A 13,077-nucleotide genomic window follows, 5' to 3' on the forward strand; every position below is an offset into this window, starting at 1 on the left:
TGAGGCTTGGAGAGGAGAAGTCAGTGTCAGTCCTGGCAGTGCAAGACTGAAGCCAGGTCTGTGATTCCCAGAGCCACTGGCATCCAAGAGAGGGGAGGGTCTGATCAGGGCTAGGAGGGCGGTGCTCACCTGGCCCAGGTTGTCGAAGTTGTATTTGTGATGGACCCAGCGGTAGTTGGCGGCCATGCAGTCCGAGCGGTTGGTGATGTTGCGTGTGTCCACGCCCAGACAGTGGTAGAACTTGCCCTTGAAGAGCTGGCGAAAGGGGGCAAAGTTGGTGCTCTCACGGGTGAGGGTTGCAAGTCAGAGAGGAACCCGCCTCTCGATTGCATTTACTCAGCCTGTCTTGTGCTCAGTCATCTGGGCCCATGTCTGTCTCCCTCCCTGGAGGAGGAGCCCACAGCGGGCAAGGTGCATGAGGTTGGAATGTGGAGTCTCTCCCCTGGCTGTCTGAGACTTCCTTTTCCCCAGTCACAGAGCCCAGTCCCTGCCCAGCCTGGGCACCCCTCACCTGAACTCCTAGGATGCCAAAGATGATGAAGAAGGCACAGCAGATGAGCACGATGTTGCCGATGGGCTTGAGGGAGGAGATGAGTGTCTCCACCACCAGCTTCAGGCCCGGCGCCCGGCTGATGACACTGAGGGCAGGGAGAGGCCAGGCACACATAATCCCTTGACCAGGAGGCAGCCCCTACTCAGCCCAGAGTCACCAGGGCTGAGCATCCCAGGGCATGAGCCCTCAGGGCTCACCAGGGCTGAACATCCTGGGGCATGAGGACAGTCGCCAGGAATGCAGAGAAAGCAGCCAGGCAACCCAGACACTGGCAGAGCAGGAGGCAAGCTGCACCCAGGCCTCAGATCTACAGCAGCAGCAGGGCACCTGCCCTCACCCCTCACTGTGCCCAGCTCCTCCAGGTCCACACCACACCCTGGTCTAGGACTGATGCCCAGAGATGGCAACGAGCCACTCAGGGACACGCAGAGTGGGCAGCAATACTGGGGTCCAGCTTCAGCCCTGCTCTTCCAGCATGCCCCACCCCCAGGGTCTGCAGTCCCCTCCCCCAGGAACAGCTCAGGGTGCTTGGCACTCACTATTGGAGGACCGAGTGGGCGGGAGGGGAGGGCGGAGTGAGGGCCCAATTCCACCGACCCGTGGCTTCTCTGCACAGTGCATGACACCTTCCCCCATCCGCCAGGGAGGGTTCCTCACCGCAGGGGACGTAGGGTGCGCAGGAGCCGCAAGACTCGGAGGACCCCCAGGATTTTGGCTCCCCCGGCCGAGGCCAGGGACACGACGATGTCGATGATGGACACGAAGACAAGAAAGCCGTCCAGCACGTTCCAGCTGCTGCGCAGGTACGCCTGCTCGCCAAAGTACAGACCCAGCGAGACCACCTGGGACAGGGGTGGGGCCGGGGTCAGGCAGCCGCGGGAGGAGCGGGTAGGTGGGCGGGGCCAGCCGGGCTCTGCGCGAGGGGGCGGGGCGAGGCCATGTCGGCTTCGGGGGGAGGGGGCGGGGTCCTGCAAGTGGCGGGTTTGGAGGGAAGGGGAGGGTTTAAGCCGCTCTCTGAGGGTGGGTGATGGGCGGGGACGGGGCAGGGGCAGGGCCTAGCAGGCCGCCCCGTTAGGTTCCCGGTGCCTCCGGCAAATCCAATTCAAAACTGCCCGCCCTGGGAAGCGCCCCAGACGGGATGCTTCCCCGGCGCCCCACACCTTCAGCAGGTGCCTCCATCACACTCAGTGTTCCCTGCACCCGTCTGGCGGGGTTGTGACTCCTGTGAATGGGGACAAGGCTGACCCCTTCTGGGTCGCGGGAGCCCAGCCCAGGGGCTGGTACCCAGAGGGGTGGGCTATGGGGCTACGAGTGGAATGAGGCCGATGGCAGGCGAGTGACAAGCTGAGGCAGGGGCTGACCCAGGGTCAGGGGCCCCGGGTGAAGCTGGGAGCTACCTTCAGTGTCATCTCGCCCACGAAGATGGCCGTAAAGATGTAGTTGGACACGGTGAGAAAGATGCGTTCCTGAAAGCATCGGGAGATACCATGGGCCCAGGGGCTCCCAGAGCTGCCTGGCCCCTGGCCAGCATCTGCTTTGGCCAAGGTGGGTAGAGAAGAGGCTGCCACTTCTCAGTTCACAGAGGCTTTCCCCGCTCCAAAGGCAAACTCCCAGTTCCACCTCCCCCAAGGGCAAACTCCCTGTCCCGCCTCCCCCATGGTGGGAGGTCTCCCTGCCCCCCCTCAGCCCTGGCAAGCTGTCCCTTGGCCTGGCCCCTGCCCTGCCCAAAGGCTACAGCCACTCACAGTGCTGCCAGCCTCAATCTGAGGCCGCTCCAAGGCGATAGTGATGCAGTTGAGAAAGATGAAGGCCAGGACAACGTAGTCGAAGAGCTTGTGGGCAATAATGGTCTGACACAGGACCCGGAACCTGGGCAGGGTGGGTGGGGGCCGCCTGAGCATCAGCTGCCTCCCACCCTGGCCAGAAGGAAGGCAGAGGGCCCAGGCAGAAGTGCAGACCAGGCTGGCCTCAAGGAAGCAACCCCTATCCTCTCCTTTGGCCACATGGCAGGTGCTGACTCTACACCTGCTCAGGGTGCCCACCTGGCGCCACCTCTTCTGACCACACATGCACACCATGAGGTCACCCACCTTGCCCTGGCACTCAAGGCTTAGCCCAGATCCCTGAGCCTCTCAGGAGGATACCACGTTGCCTGGTACCCTCTGCTTCTGCCCCAGGCCTTCCCTCAGTCTGCTCCCTGCCCCTGCACCAGCCTCCTCCTCTTCACAGCCCCTGATGTGCCTACTGGATTGCCACCTGCCTCCACAGCCCAGCACAAAGGCCTCCTCCTCCAGGAAGCCTTCTGATGTCCCCTGAGATGCAAGCCATACAGGCTACTTGAGGATGGTTCAACCTGGTGCCCAGCACAGGGATGGCCTAGACTAGACGAGAGCCCAGGAGAGCCTGGCCACCAACATCTGTCTTGCCTAAAGTTCTCGCCTAGCCCAGGGGACCCCTGCTCCCCAGGGATCTTGGAAGCCAAGGCTATCTCCTCCCTGACCTCCTCCAGCCAATCCTCCTCCCCAAATCCATCTTCACCCAGCAGCCCTCAGGAGGCTGCACTCTTCCCTGGAGACCTCCACCTCTGGGCCAGGAGGATTCGCTGTGGTCTGGGAGAGCACCACGAATGGCCTTGCCTGGCTCGGCGGAGATCCGTCCCTCCCACGTCACCCCTACTCTAACCCTCACCCCAGGCCTGGCCCCGCCCACCTGTTCTCGGGAGAGAAGAGGTAGACAGACCAGTCTTCGCGGACCTCGCACCAGTCGGGCTTATAGACGTCGATCATCTTGCGGACGCGGAAGCACAGGGTCTGGCAAAAGGAGGATGGAGCGCCGGGGGTTAGCGATGCGCAGGGCTGCCGGTCTCCGCCCATGCGGCCATCCCGCCAGCTGGGGTCGCAGGGTCACCTCCTTACTCTCTGCCCCCCGGGGTCAGCCAGGGAGAGCTTCTCTCTCAGGAGCGGGCCCAGCTCAGAGGTGGGCAGTTCTGGCCCCGCTCCTCCTGCCTCGCACCTGAAACCGTAGCCGCTCCGGCCACGCCCCGGCCACGCCCCCCGTGGGCCCGCCCGCTGGGGCCCCGCCTCCTGTGGCCGCACCCCCTTCTTTCCTATCCCGCTGCACCAGGTCCCCTTCGGCCCCGTCCCCACTCACGTAGTCGATCTCCTCCTCATCCTCCCCGCGATCCCGGCGGTCGCCCATCTTGGTGAAGACGTCCTTGGCGATGCTGGGCATCCTGCCATTGCAGTCCTCATGCCCGGGGGCCGGGCCCGCCGCCCTCCAAGCGGCCCGGGGGTGGGCGCCCACGGTGGGCACCAGCTCGGCCAGGTCCACCGAGTCTCTGGTGTCGAGGGACAGTGTCCGGCGGTGGTGGCGGTGGCGGTGTGCCAGATGGGGCCCGTGATGAGCGTGGTGGGCGTGCGGGGCGTGCGGGGCGTGAGGGGCGTGCAGGGGTGGGGGCCGTGGCAGCCCCTCGTCCCCGGCAACGTCGCAGACCCGGGCGCCGCCGCCGCGCTCCGCGGAGAGCAGGGACTCATGCTCGGCCGACGGCGGCTTGTGCTTGAGGCTATTCCAGCTGGAGCGGCGGCTGGCCCAGGCCCCGCTGCGGCCCCACGGCCCGTAGTAGGAGCTCCGGGAGCTGGACTGGGAGGAATTCCCGCTCGGGTCAGCGCCCCACAGGCACACCCATGGGTGGGGCACCAGGTGCCCAAAGGCAGCCTGCACCCCCACTGTGGCTCTAAGAGGGTCACTCGCCTGGCCAGCGGGTGACGGAATGGATCCTAGAACTCCTCTCCCTGTCCCACCTCACTCCATCCACATCCATGAGGACATGGGGGCACGTCCACCTAGAGGTTATATCCCCTTCTGCCACCTCACTTCCCTTGAGGAAGGTACAGCAAGTTAGGGCCATCTTCCCATTTTACAGGTAAGGAAACTGAGGCTCAGAGAAGGGCAGTAATTTGCTCATTGTCACACAGCTTGGAGGTGGCAGAAGCTGGATTCAAAGTCCAGCTCTTTTTACCCTACACATTGCTGCTGAGATGAAAACCCAGTTTTCTGCACCAGACCCCACTGGCACTAGGCATTCATTCATTCCTTATTGCCAGGTCCCGCTCTGGCACTGGCACCCAGGAATACAACAGATATGGCCCCTGCCTGACTTTGGCTGGGCACCGGAGTCTGAGGCTGGACTGGCAGGTACCTCTCTTCAGGGCCCCTCCACACGTACCCCAGCAGGAAGTGCCCATCCAGAGCTCCCCATAAGGACTCACCAGGGAGCGCTGATCATAGCTCATCCTCCCCAGAGACATGACGCTGCTCTTTCGGGAGCCCAGGGCCACCAGCATAGGGTCCGGCTGCAGTGAGAGTCGGGGGGCAGGTCCCGCAGCCCCAGCAGGACCTAGGTGCCCACCCAGCGGGAGACTGGGGTCCAGGTGCCCATTGGGGGTCATGGGGATTGGAAAGAGCTTGGGATCTGGAGGAGTGAGATGGAGACAGAGGGAGGGACAGATGGCAGACAGAAGGACAGAACAAGAGCAAGGGAGCCACGAGACAAACAAACAAGGAAGGAGCAGAAATGGAGAGCTTTTCTGAGGAGGCTTCCTCCACCAGGAAGTCTTCCTGGTTGCACCCCATCACAGTGCCTCCCCTCTGCCCCACCTGTAGGGCTCTCAACTTTATTTAGGTACGTGTGGACCCCTTGCCTTCTGTGCTCAGGACCAGCCTGGCACCTCACTCCCATGCCCACAATGGGAAACAAGGCAGGGACTGTCCGCCCTGGTTACCGAGAAAGACACTGGGCTAGGGTTGGGGGATGCTTGTTCCAGGATGCCTGGTAGTGCCAGGCAAGACCAGAACCTGGGCCTCGACCTAAGGCCCTGAGGCTCTAACCAAGGGGCCCTGGTGTGTGGAGGGATGCGGTAGGCTGCGGCTACCCCTGTGCCTAGAATCCCAGGGGTCCATGGACGTCACTGACCTCTTTTTGAGATTTCACATTTTTTCCAATTATGAACATAAACAACAAACCATAGAAAAGTAGCAGTCCCTGAGCCTGGGCTTGAGGGCAAGTCAGACGCTGTCCCCTCTGCCCACCTGGATCTGTGGGGAAGGATCTTGGCCCTCTAGGTGACAAGCGAGGGCCTGTTTACCTCCGCTGCTGTCCAGGCCTTCCTGGAGCTTGTCAAATTCCTCCATGTTGGATGAGCTCTGGTCGTCGTCCGAGTAGGAGCGATTGGCGTCACCCTGGGAGAGCATCCCTCATGTTAAAATGCCGGTCAGCCCAGCTCCTCCCTTTCCAGCTCCCTCCTGAATTTTTCTACAGGTGTTTCCGCCACCATTTTACAGATGGGAAAACTGAGGGTTGGAAAAGGGAAACGAGATGCTAACAAGAACCTAGGCCACAACCCTACATCTGCCTGACTGCAAGTATCCCAAGAGCCTCAGAGAACGGAGGGGGCAGGGCCCAGAGTCCCTAATCTTGGGGGATTTCGAATCTCAGAGATGGAGAAACCTAGTCCTACATCCCTGGGGGAGAGCAGAGATGGCAGATGCAGTTTCCATTTGCATGTTTCCTATGATGAAGAGCTCACCACCTCATCAGCAACCCCCTCCTTTGGGAACAGGTTGCCTGCTAGAAGTTTGAATTGCAGCCCTCCCCCATCCAGGCCACCTCTCCCTCGCCCAGTCTTTTGCAGGCCCTGTGGGGGTGCTTCCTCTGCCAAGACCACAGTCACCTCCGCCTGGAAGCCCTCCACCAGGATGGCCACCAGCAGGTTGAAGAGCACATAGTTGCCGAAGGTCATGAGGGCGACAAAGTAGAGGGAGGCCCAGGGGGAGGTGGAGGCCATGCCGTTGTAGAGCACGACGTTCCAGTCCTCCTGGGTGAGGATCTGTTGGGGAGACACAGTTAGCCCTGGGGTACCCCTAGTCCAGGGCTAGGCTCTCCAGGGAGGCATGGGGGCTGTCAGTCCCGCCCCTCCAAGGACTACTGTCCCATCGCTTCCCCAGCACATATGGGCACACAGCGGCCACTCACCTGGAACACGGTGACGATGGCCCACAGCAGGGAGTCGAAGTTCTTCCTGTCAGGGACCGTGTCTCCAGTGTCCGTGCGGAGGCTGAACTTGCAGCCAAAAATGTGCATCCCAAGGATGCTGGGGAAAGGATGGACGAGGCTCATCAGACTCACACGCAGCAAACTGCCCACCCACCTTGTTTCATTCCCAGTCAACTCAGTAAAATGCGGGCAGGGGGAGGCGGGGCAGCGTGGGTCCCATTTTACAGAGGTGAACACCGAGGCTCAGGGGCTCATGCTTGCTGAAAGCCACAGGGGACTGAGGGACGGTGTCAGCCTTCACACCCAGGTCCAGGTGGCTTTGTCCAGAGAAGCACAGCGGACCACATCCCCCAGGCTCCCGCCCACAGCCCTAGCAGGCCCTGAGGTATGGCCCCCAGCAGGGCAGGCTCACCTGAAGATGAAGATGAAAAGCATGAGCAGCATGCAGAAGGTGGCCACGTTATCCATGGTCTTCATGAGCACCACGAGCTGGCGCCGCAGGGCAGGCATGAAGCGCACCAGCTTCAGCACGCGCAGCAGCCGGAAGGTCCGCAGCACCGACAGCCCACCGTCCGCCTGCCCCACTATCTCCCAGATGCTGTGGCCCCACAGGGCAGGCCCAGGGTGCAGGTAGGAGGGAGCAGTAGGAGGCCGGGGGGAGAGGAAGACAGAGGGAGAAGGGAAAACAGAAAGTCAGAGCTTCCGTTCATCCATCCATCTGACAAATATGTTGGATGCTGCTCCACGCAGCTAATCAGGGGCTCTTCACCTGGAGTCCATGGACCACCACCCCCACAAGAAATCTCTGGCTAGAATCCAGGAGCTCTGTGGATGTCACTGTCCTCTTTATGAGATTTAATGTGTCTTTTGGTTATGAATGTAAACAGGAAGCCACAGAGAATTAGCAGTACCTATGGCATTGTGGCAATCAAAGTAACTGATGTCTTCATGTCATGTGACAGCCGATGCAGCTGTTTCCCAATATTATTTATGCCCATCCCTTCCTTGGAATGATAGCAGTCACAGACCCGCTGCTAGATCGTGCTATTTAACTTTGCATAAATATGTTGCTAAATCACAAATGTTTGACTATTTCGATAATTGTTTCAGTGCTACGGGTTTCCACTGCCATCCTATGTCCTTTATATAGTGGCTAGGGTCTTCACATTAAATCCTGCCCCCTCCCCCCCAAGCCACTCTGCTGCCCGGGGGGAGGGTGGAGGAGTACCTGATGATGACAATGATGCTATCGAAGATGTTGTAGGGGTTACGCAGGTAGTCGAAGAGCCCAAATGCCGCCAGCTTCAGGATCATCTCCAGGGCAAACATGCTGGTGAAGACCACGTTGCAGATCTCCAGGATGTTGGTCAGCTCCTCTGGCTGTGGGGCATTGGGGTGGGGAATGGAGACCCGGTCAGACCAGAGGGCAGCGGTGGATCCCCTCTGGACACCCACCCTGGCTGTGTGGCCTGGCGGGTCGGTATCCTCACCACAGCTCAGTCTCCCCACTGCTGCGTGTACAAGGCCCTGAGGGCCTCTCATCTCTGCTACCTCAGGGTCCTGAGAGGTCTGCTGAGATGGTGAGACTTGGGGGACCCCACAGGGCTGACCTTCCACAAATTTGGAAATGAGGCTTGTAGTGCACCACGAGGGAAGTGTTCTGATACCCATTTCACAGATGAGGAAACTGAGGCTTGGAGGCCAGCCTGAGATCACACGGCTAAGATGCAGAGCAAGACAGGAAAGCAGAAACTCCCTGTTTGCCCACGACCCTAACCCGTTTAGTGAGCACTTACCACATGCCAGGAACTGTTCTATATATTTTACAGGCATCACTTCACTTAGTCTCTCATAAGAACCCATCTGCAGGCAGGCAAGGATGCGGGTTTACAGGACACCAGTCCCTTGCCTGAGGCCGCAGAGCTAACAAGTGGTGGGGCCAGGATTTGAACCCAGGCAGCCTGGCTCCAAGACTCCTGCCCTTAACCCCTGTTCATGCGGAACTTCTCTCTCCCCTTCCCAGCACTGGCCGTCTCAGGACCAAGGGTGGCTGGGGACATCGTGCCCCATGAAAGGAGGATGGACACAATGTACCTGCTGCATGCCAGGCACAGTCCTGCACACACAGCACCCGTGGTGGCTCTCAGCACACCCGACAGCTCTCAGAGGAGGACATTCAGACCCGGGGAGGTAAGAGGACCTGCCCAAAGCCGCTGGGTGGTCAGAGGGAGACTAACTCCTGCCGCAGCAGCCGCAGAGCCTCCCTCTGCTCCCAGAGCTGTTTACTCCCGGTTTTTAACTGATGTTCTGCAAATGGCATTGTTCAAAGAACCCCAGTATTTAAAGCAGGCCACACTAGAGGCTACGATTGGCGGCAGTGGGGGAAGTTAGAGGGGTCCGGGCTTGGTTTGGACATTAAGTGGCTGTGCGGTCCTGGGAGAGTCGCTTCCCCACTACTCTGGAGTTTAGTCTCCTTATCCATAAAACTAGAGGATCGAGTAAATGAACTAATTCATCCAAACCTCTCCTCTAAGGCTCCTAGGAGGCCCAGCCCCTTCTCTCCCCGCCACGGCTTCCCCGGGACTGCTGAAGTGTCTGGTGTGTGCTCACGGTGGTGCCAGGTCATCCCTGCCTGAATCACAGAGACGGGAAGCACCGTTGTTGAGACCTGATTTGACGCCCAACACAAGTTAGCCTCTCCATTTCACAGATGGAGAGACTGAGGCTGGGGAAACTGGGAGGGGGAATGACTTGTTCAGAGCCATCCAGCAAGGACGTGGCAGGGCAAGGCAGGGGACTGAACCAAGCTGGACTCCAAACTGCTCTCCCATTACACCACACAGGGACTGCAGCCGAATTCATTCATTCATTCATTCATTCATTCATTCCTGCATGGCCAAACTGCTCTCCTATTACACCACACAGGGACTGCAGCCGAATTCATTCATTCATTCATTCATTCCTGCATGGCCAAACTGCTCTCCCATTACACCACACGGGGACCGCAGCCGAATTCATTCATTCATTCATTCATTCATTCCTGCATGACCAAACTGCTCTCCCATTACACCACACGGGGACCACAGCCGAATTCATTCATTCATTCATTCATTCATTCCTGCATGGCTGCCACAGATTTGAATGATATGATGTGCTGGGCTCATGCTACCAGGGTGGGCAGTGGTGAGGGAGTCAGGGCACTGTCCCTGCCTTTGAGAAGCTCATGTTCTGGGGGCAAAGCCCAGTAAACCAAGTTAACAAACCAAGCTGGTGTGTGCTGATGACAGGAAAGCAGAGGGTGGCTAGGGGAGCGGTGCTAGTGGGGTCAGGAGGCAGCGACATCTCAGCAGAGACCTAAAAGCTAAGAGAGAGCCGGTGGCAGGGAGCAGAGAAGGTTGTGCAGGCAGAGGGCCCAACGGGCTGGGAGGTGGGAGAGCAGAGGACCGAAAGCAGGAGCCCTCTCCATCAGCAACAGGGAGCTGCAAGGACCTGACTCTGACTCCATGTGGGTTAAAAGGACGATGAAAAAAAAAAATAACCCAAGCACCAGCTTCCAGACTGGTGCCTGGGAAAACTAGCAAAACTGCCAGCTCCTCTCAAGCCCAGATGAAAGGAGAAGGCCCATTTCCATCTGTAATTACATCTGACTCAAGAAGTCGTCCCAAAAGAGGAGTGGGACCCTGAGAGGGACCCTCGGTGGGGAGGGCTGAGGCCCAGCACCCCTGGCTGAGCCAGGGTCCAGATGCTGCTCAGAGCCAGCAATTTGCCAGCCCAGTAAGCGATGTCCGCGGAGATGAAAGCTGTAGATGCTGACACTCCGTGATGATGACCAGCTGGCTCTGGCCACACGCGCCGCACACGCACTCCCACCGGGGATGCGGGGAGCCACTGCCATCCAAAAGGTCACCCCGCGCCTTCTCCTCCCTCACAACAGATGTTTCTCCATTCAGCGCACCTGTTAATCTTTTTCTAATGGACCATCCATCACTCCTGCAAGCATTTCTCTGGGACAGAGACACACAGATGAAAATAGACACAGCAAGTGGGAGCCCGAGGAGGAGGGGACGTAGAGAGGAAGGGGCGGAGATGCACATAGACAGACAGACAGACAGATACAGACAAGGGAGTGAGGGGCAAAGGTGGGGCATGGAGAGATGGAGACATAGAAGAAAGCAGAGACACAGACGTGAAGAAGGACCAGGACAACGAAGCAGTGACACCATGGGAATCATAGATATGGCCAGAAAGAGACACAAAAAGAGCAGGCAGACAGACAGTCGGACAGACAGACAGATGGCAGAAAGGTTGCTGGAGGTGGCGAAGAGCACCCAGTGAAGGCGGAGGTGCTGAAGGGCTGAAAACACCAGGTTTAGCTGGAGGCAGGAGGTAGGGGGCAGCAGCGGGAGCCTGCAAGTCCCTGCCTGACGCAGATTCAGGTGGCACCAGGCTGCCCAGCCTCTGCCGTTTCTGTAGGGGTAGATAAGGGTGTGCAGAAGTCAGCTGGCCACCGGGAAGCCCTCCAGCCCAGCGCCATCCCCATCATAATAATGGCAGCTAGCATTGATGAGGCCCCTCCCATGGGCCGGGTGTGCTGAGCACGCCCCAGGCATTATCTCCTCTCAACCTCACGCCTATATTGTCCCCATTTTACAGACAGGGAGCCTGAGACTCAAAGAGAACTGACTGCCCAGGGTCATGGCCAGGCTGTGTTGAAGCCAGATCTCAAACCTAGGTCTCCTCCCTCTGGCCACATCGCCACCTCCATGGCCCAGGTGCCTTCACCTGCCCCGCTTTTCTGGTGAGGCCCCAGTTCAGCACAGATGTGTCATTTGCTTGCAAGCCTTTCTGGGCTCCTCATTGCCCTAAGGATAAAACCGGCTCCAAGGTCCTCCTGAATGAACAGCTCTCCTGGCCTCCTGCACTGTCTGCCCTGCCCCTTGTACACATCCTTCTCGAGGACTCGGGGTCCTTTGGGGGGATAACTATGTTCCTGGTCCCTCTCCCTCTGTCTCACTGATGAACTCCTAGTCATCCTTCAGGATCTGTCCCCAGTGCCATCACCTCCAGGAAACCTTCTGTGACTGCTGTCCATGTTGGTGTCTCTCTCCCTTGTGCCCCTATAGAGCTGGAATGTCAGCCACTAAGCCACTCCATCCTTCACTTCCCAGAGTCACCCCAGACCTGGGTTGGCAGTGACTTGACATGTCAGGGGCTGCTGAAGGGAGAATAAAGCCAGCTTTGATCCAGCCACTGATTCAGAGGCTTTGAATGCAGTCCCCTGGGAGCTGGGGCCAGTAACTATAGCCTGGCCTGGGGTCAGCCCTACCCAGGAGGCTCCCCACACCCTGCCCTGCTGCCCATGCTCCCCAACCCTCTGTTTTTTGTTCTCCAACTTGGTGGTTAGCCTCCAGCTCCAGGACATGAGGCTGCAGGGCAGCCCTGCCCAGCTCAGGAGGAGTCAGGGCCTGCACAGGTGTGTGCAGGAGAGAGAGAAGCTGAGACAGACGCTGCTCCTAGGGGCAATGCCTTCCTCCAGTTCAACTGTCCACAGCTGACCTCAACCTCTGGGAGCCTGGCTCTGTCGCTGCTCACCCTGGCACTTTGGGCAAGCCATCTACCTCACTGGGCCTCGGTTTCCCCATCTGCTTGGTGGGGATAAGATGCTCCCCCAGTCTGCCCCACAAGGCTGCTGGAGGATCACACCAGGAAGAACAGTGATGCAATGCCAGCGGTGACGATGAAGGAATCAGGCCTCCCTGGGGAAGCCTGGCCACCCCGGCTGACCTGTCCCACCTGCCCGTCACACAGCCTGGGCTACCCAGAGGTGGGAATTTCAGCCCCATTTCACCACTTCATGAGTCACACACAGACCCCTGCCTGGCCGAGCCCCACCTCACCCATCCCCTCCTTCTAGGCCAGGCCCTGCAAGAAACAGCATCTGCTGCCATGAGGAACCTCGATGAGTAAGCTGTTCTCTGGGTAATGCCCCCATGATTCCAGCAGCAGTGGCCACCCTAAAGGCTTCAGTGCCTGCAATCTAACCTGTCATTCGAGCACCCTGTGACCAGGCCCAGGGTCACTCTGCTCCACTTCACAGCTGTCACACCCTCGCCTCCTGCCCCTCAGTGTCACAGAGCTCCCTGCCAGCCAGAATGGGGTATAGGGCAAGGCCTCCCATGCTGCCTCCCCTGTCGAGAAGGGCTGAGGGAGTTCACCCACCCTCTCCTTCTCTCCTTCTCTCCCTGCACCCCCCTCGGAAGCCCTGGGCCACCTCTCTCTGCGAGCACCACCTCAGACAGGGCTGCTCAGAATAAACATGGGGGTGGAGCATTTCCCGCAGAGCAGTGTCTGGGAGCCCAGGGAGTCGAGCAAAAATACCAGCGGGCCCACTGTCAAGCCCTGCGCAGAGCCTGGGCAACCATGGCTGCCACTGGAGCTGCTTTATGAAGGACATTTCAGAGACTCATCCTCC

General features: G+C 59.2%; 1 protein-coding gene across 3 annotated transcripts in view; it reads right to left on the minus strand.

The window, feature by feature from the left end:
• The window catches only part of CACNA1I (calcium voltage-gated channel subunit alpha1 I), a 121,393-nt gene that overhangs the window by 24,699 nt on the left and 83,617 nt on the right, over positions 1–13,077 (minus strand). For all 3 annotated transcript variants that reach the window (XM_031656286.1, XM_031656284.1, XM_031656285.1), the window contains 13 exons: positions 7,834–7,985; positions 7,018–7,203; positions 6,585–6,702; positions 6,283–6,438; positions 5,698–5,791; positions 4,822–5,024; positions 3,704–4,192; positions 3,263–3,363; positions 2,299–2,422; positions 1,951–2,019; positions 1,211–1,395; positions 512–638; positions 130–255 (listed from right to left, as the gene is read on the minus strand). In XM_031656286.1, coding sequence (XP_031512146.1) covers positions 130–255; positions 512–638; positions 1,211–1,395; positions 1,951–2,019; positions 2,299–2,422; positions 3,263–3,363; positions 3,704–4,192; positions 4,822–5,024; positions 5,698–5,791; positions 6,283–6,438; positions 6,585–6,702; positions 7,018–7,203; positions 7,834–7,985 — 2,130 coding nt within the window. The remainder of the gene's footprint in view (positions 1–129; positions 256–511; positions 639–1,210; positions 1,396–1,950; positions 2,020–2,298; positions 2,423–3,262; positions 3,364–3,703; positions 4,193–4,821; positions 5,025–5,697; positions 5,792–6,282; positions 6,439–6,584; positions 6,703–7,017; positions 7,204–7,833; positions 7,986–13,077) is intronic.

This window comes from Papio anubis, chromosome 16 (assembly GCF_008728515.1).
Source record: "Papio anubis isolate 15944 chromosome 16, Panubis1.0, whole genome shotgun sequence".
NCBI classification, from domain to species: Eukaryota; Metazoa; Chordata; class Mammalia; order Primates; family Cercopithecidae; genus Papio; species Papio anubis.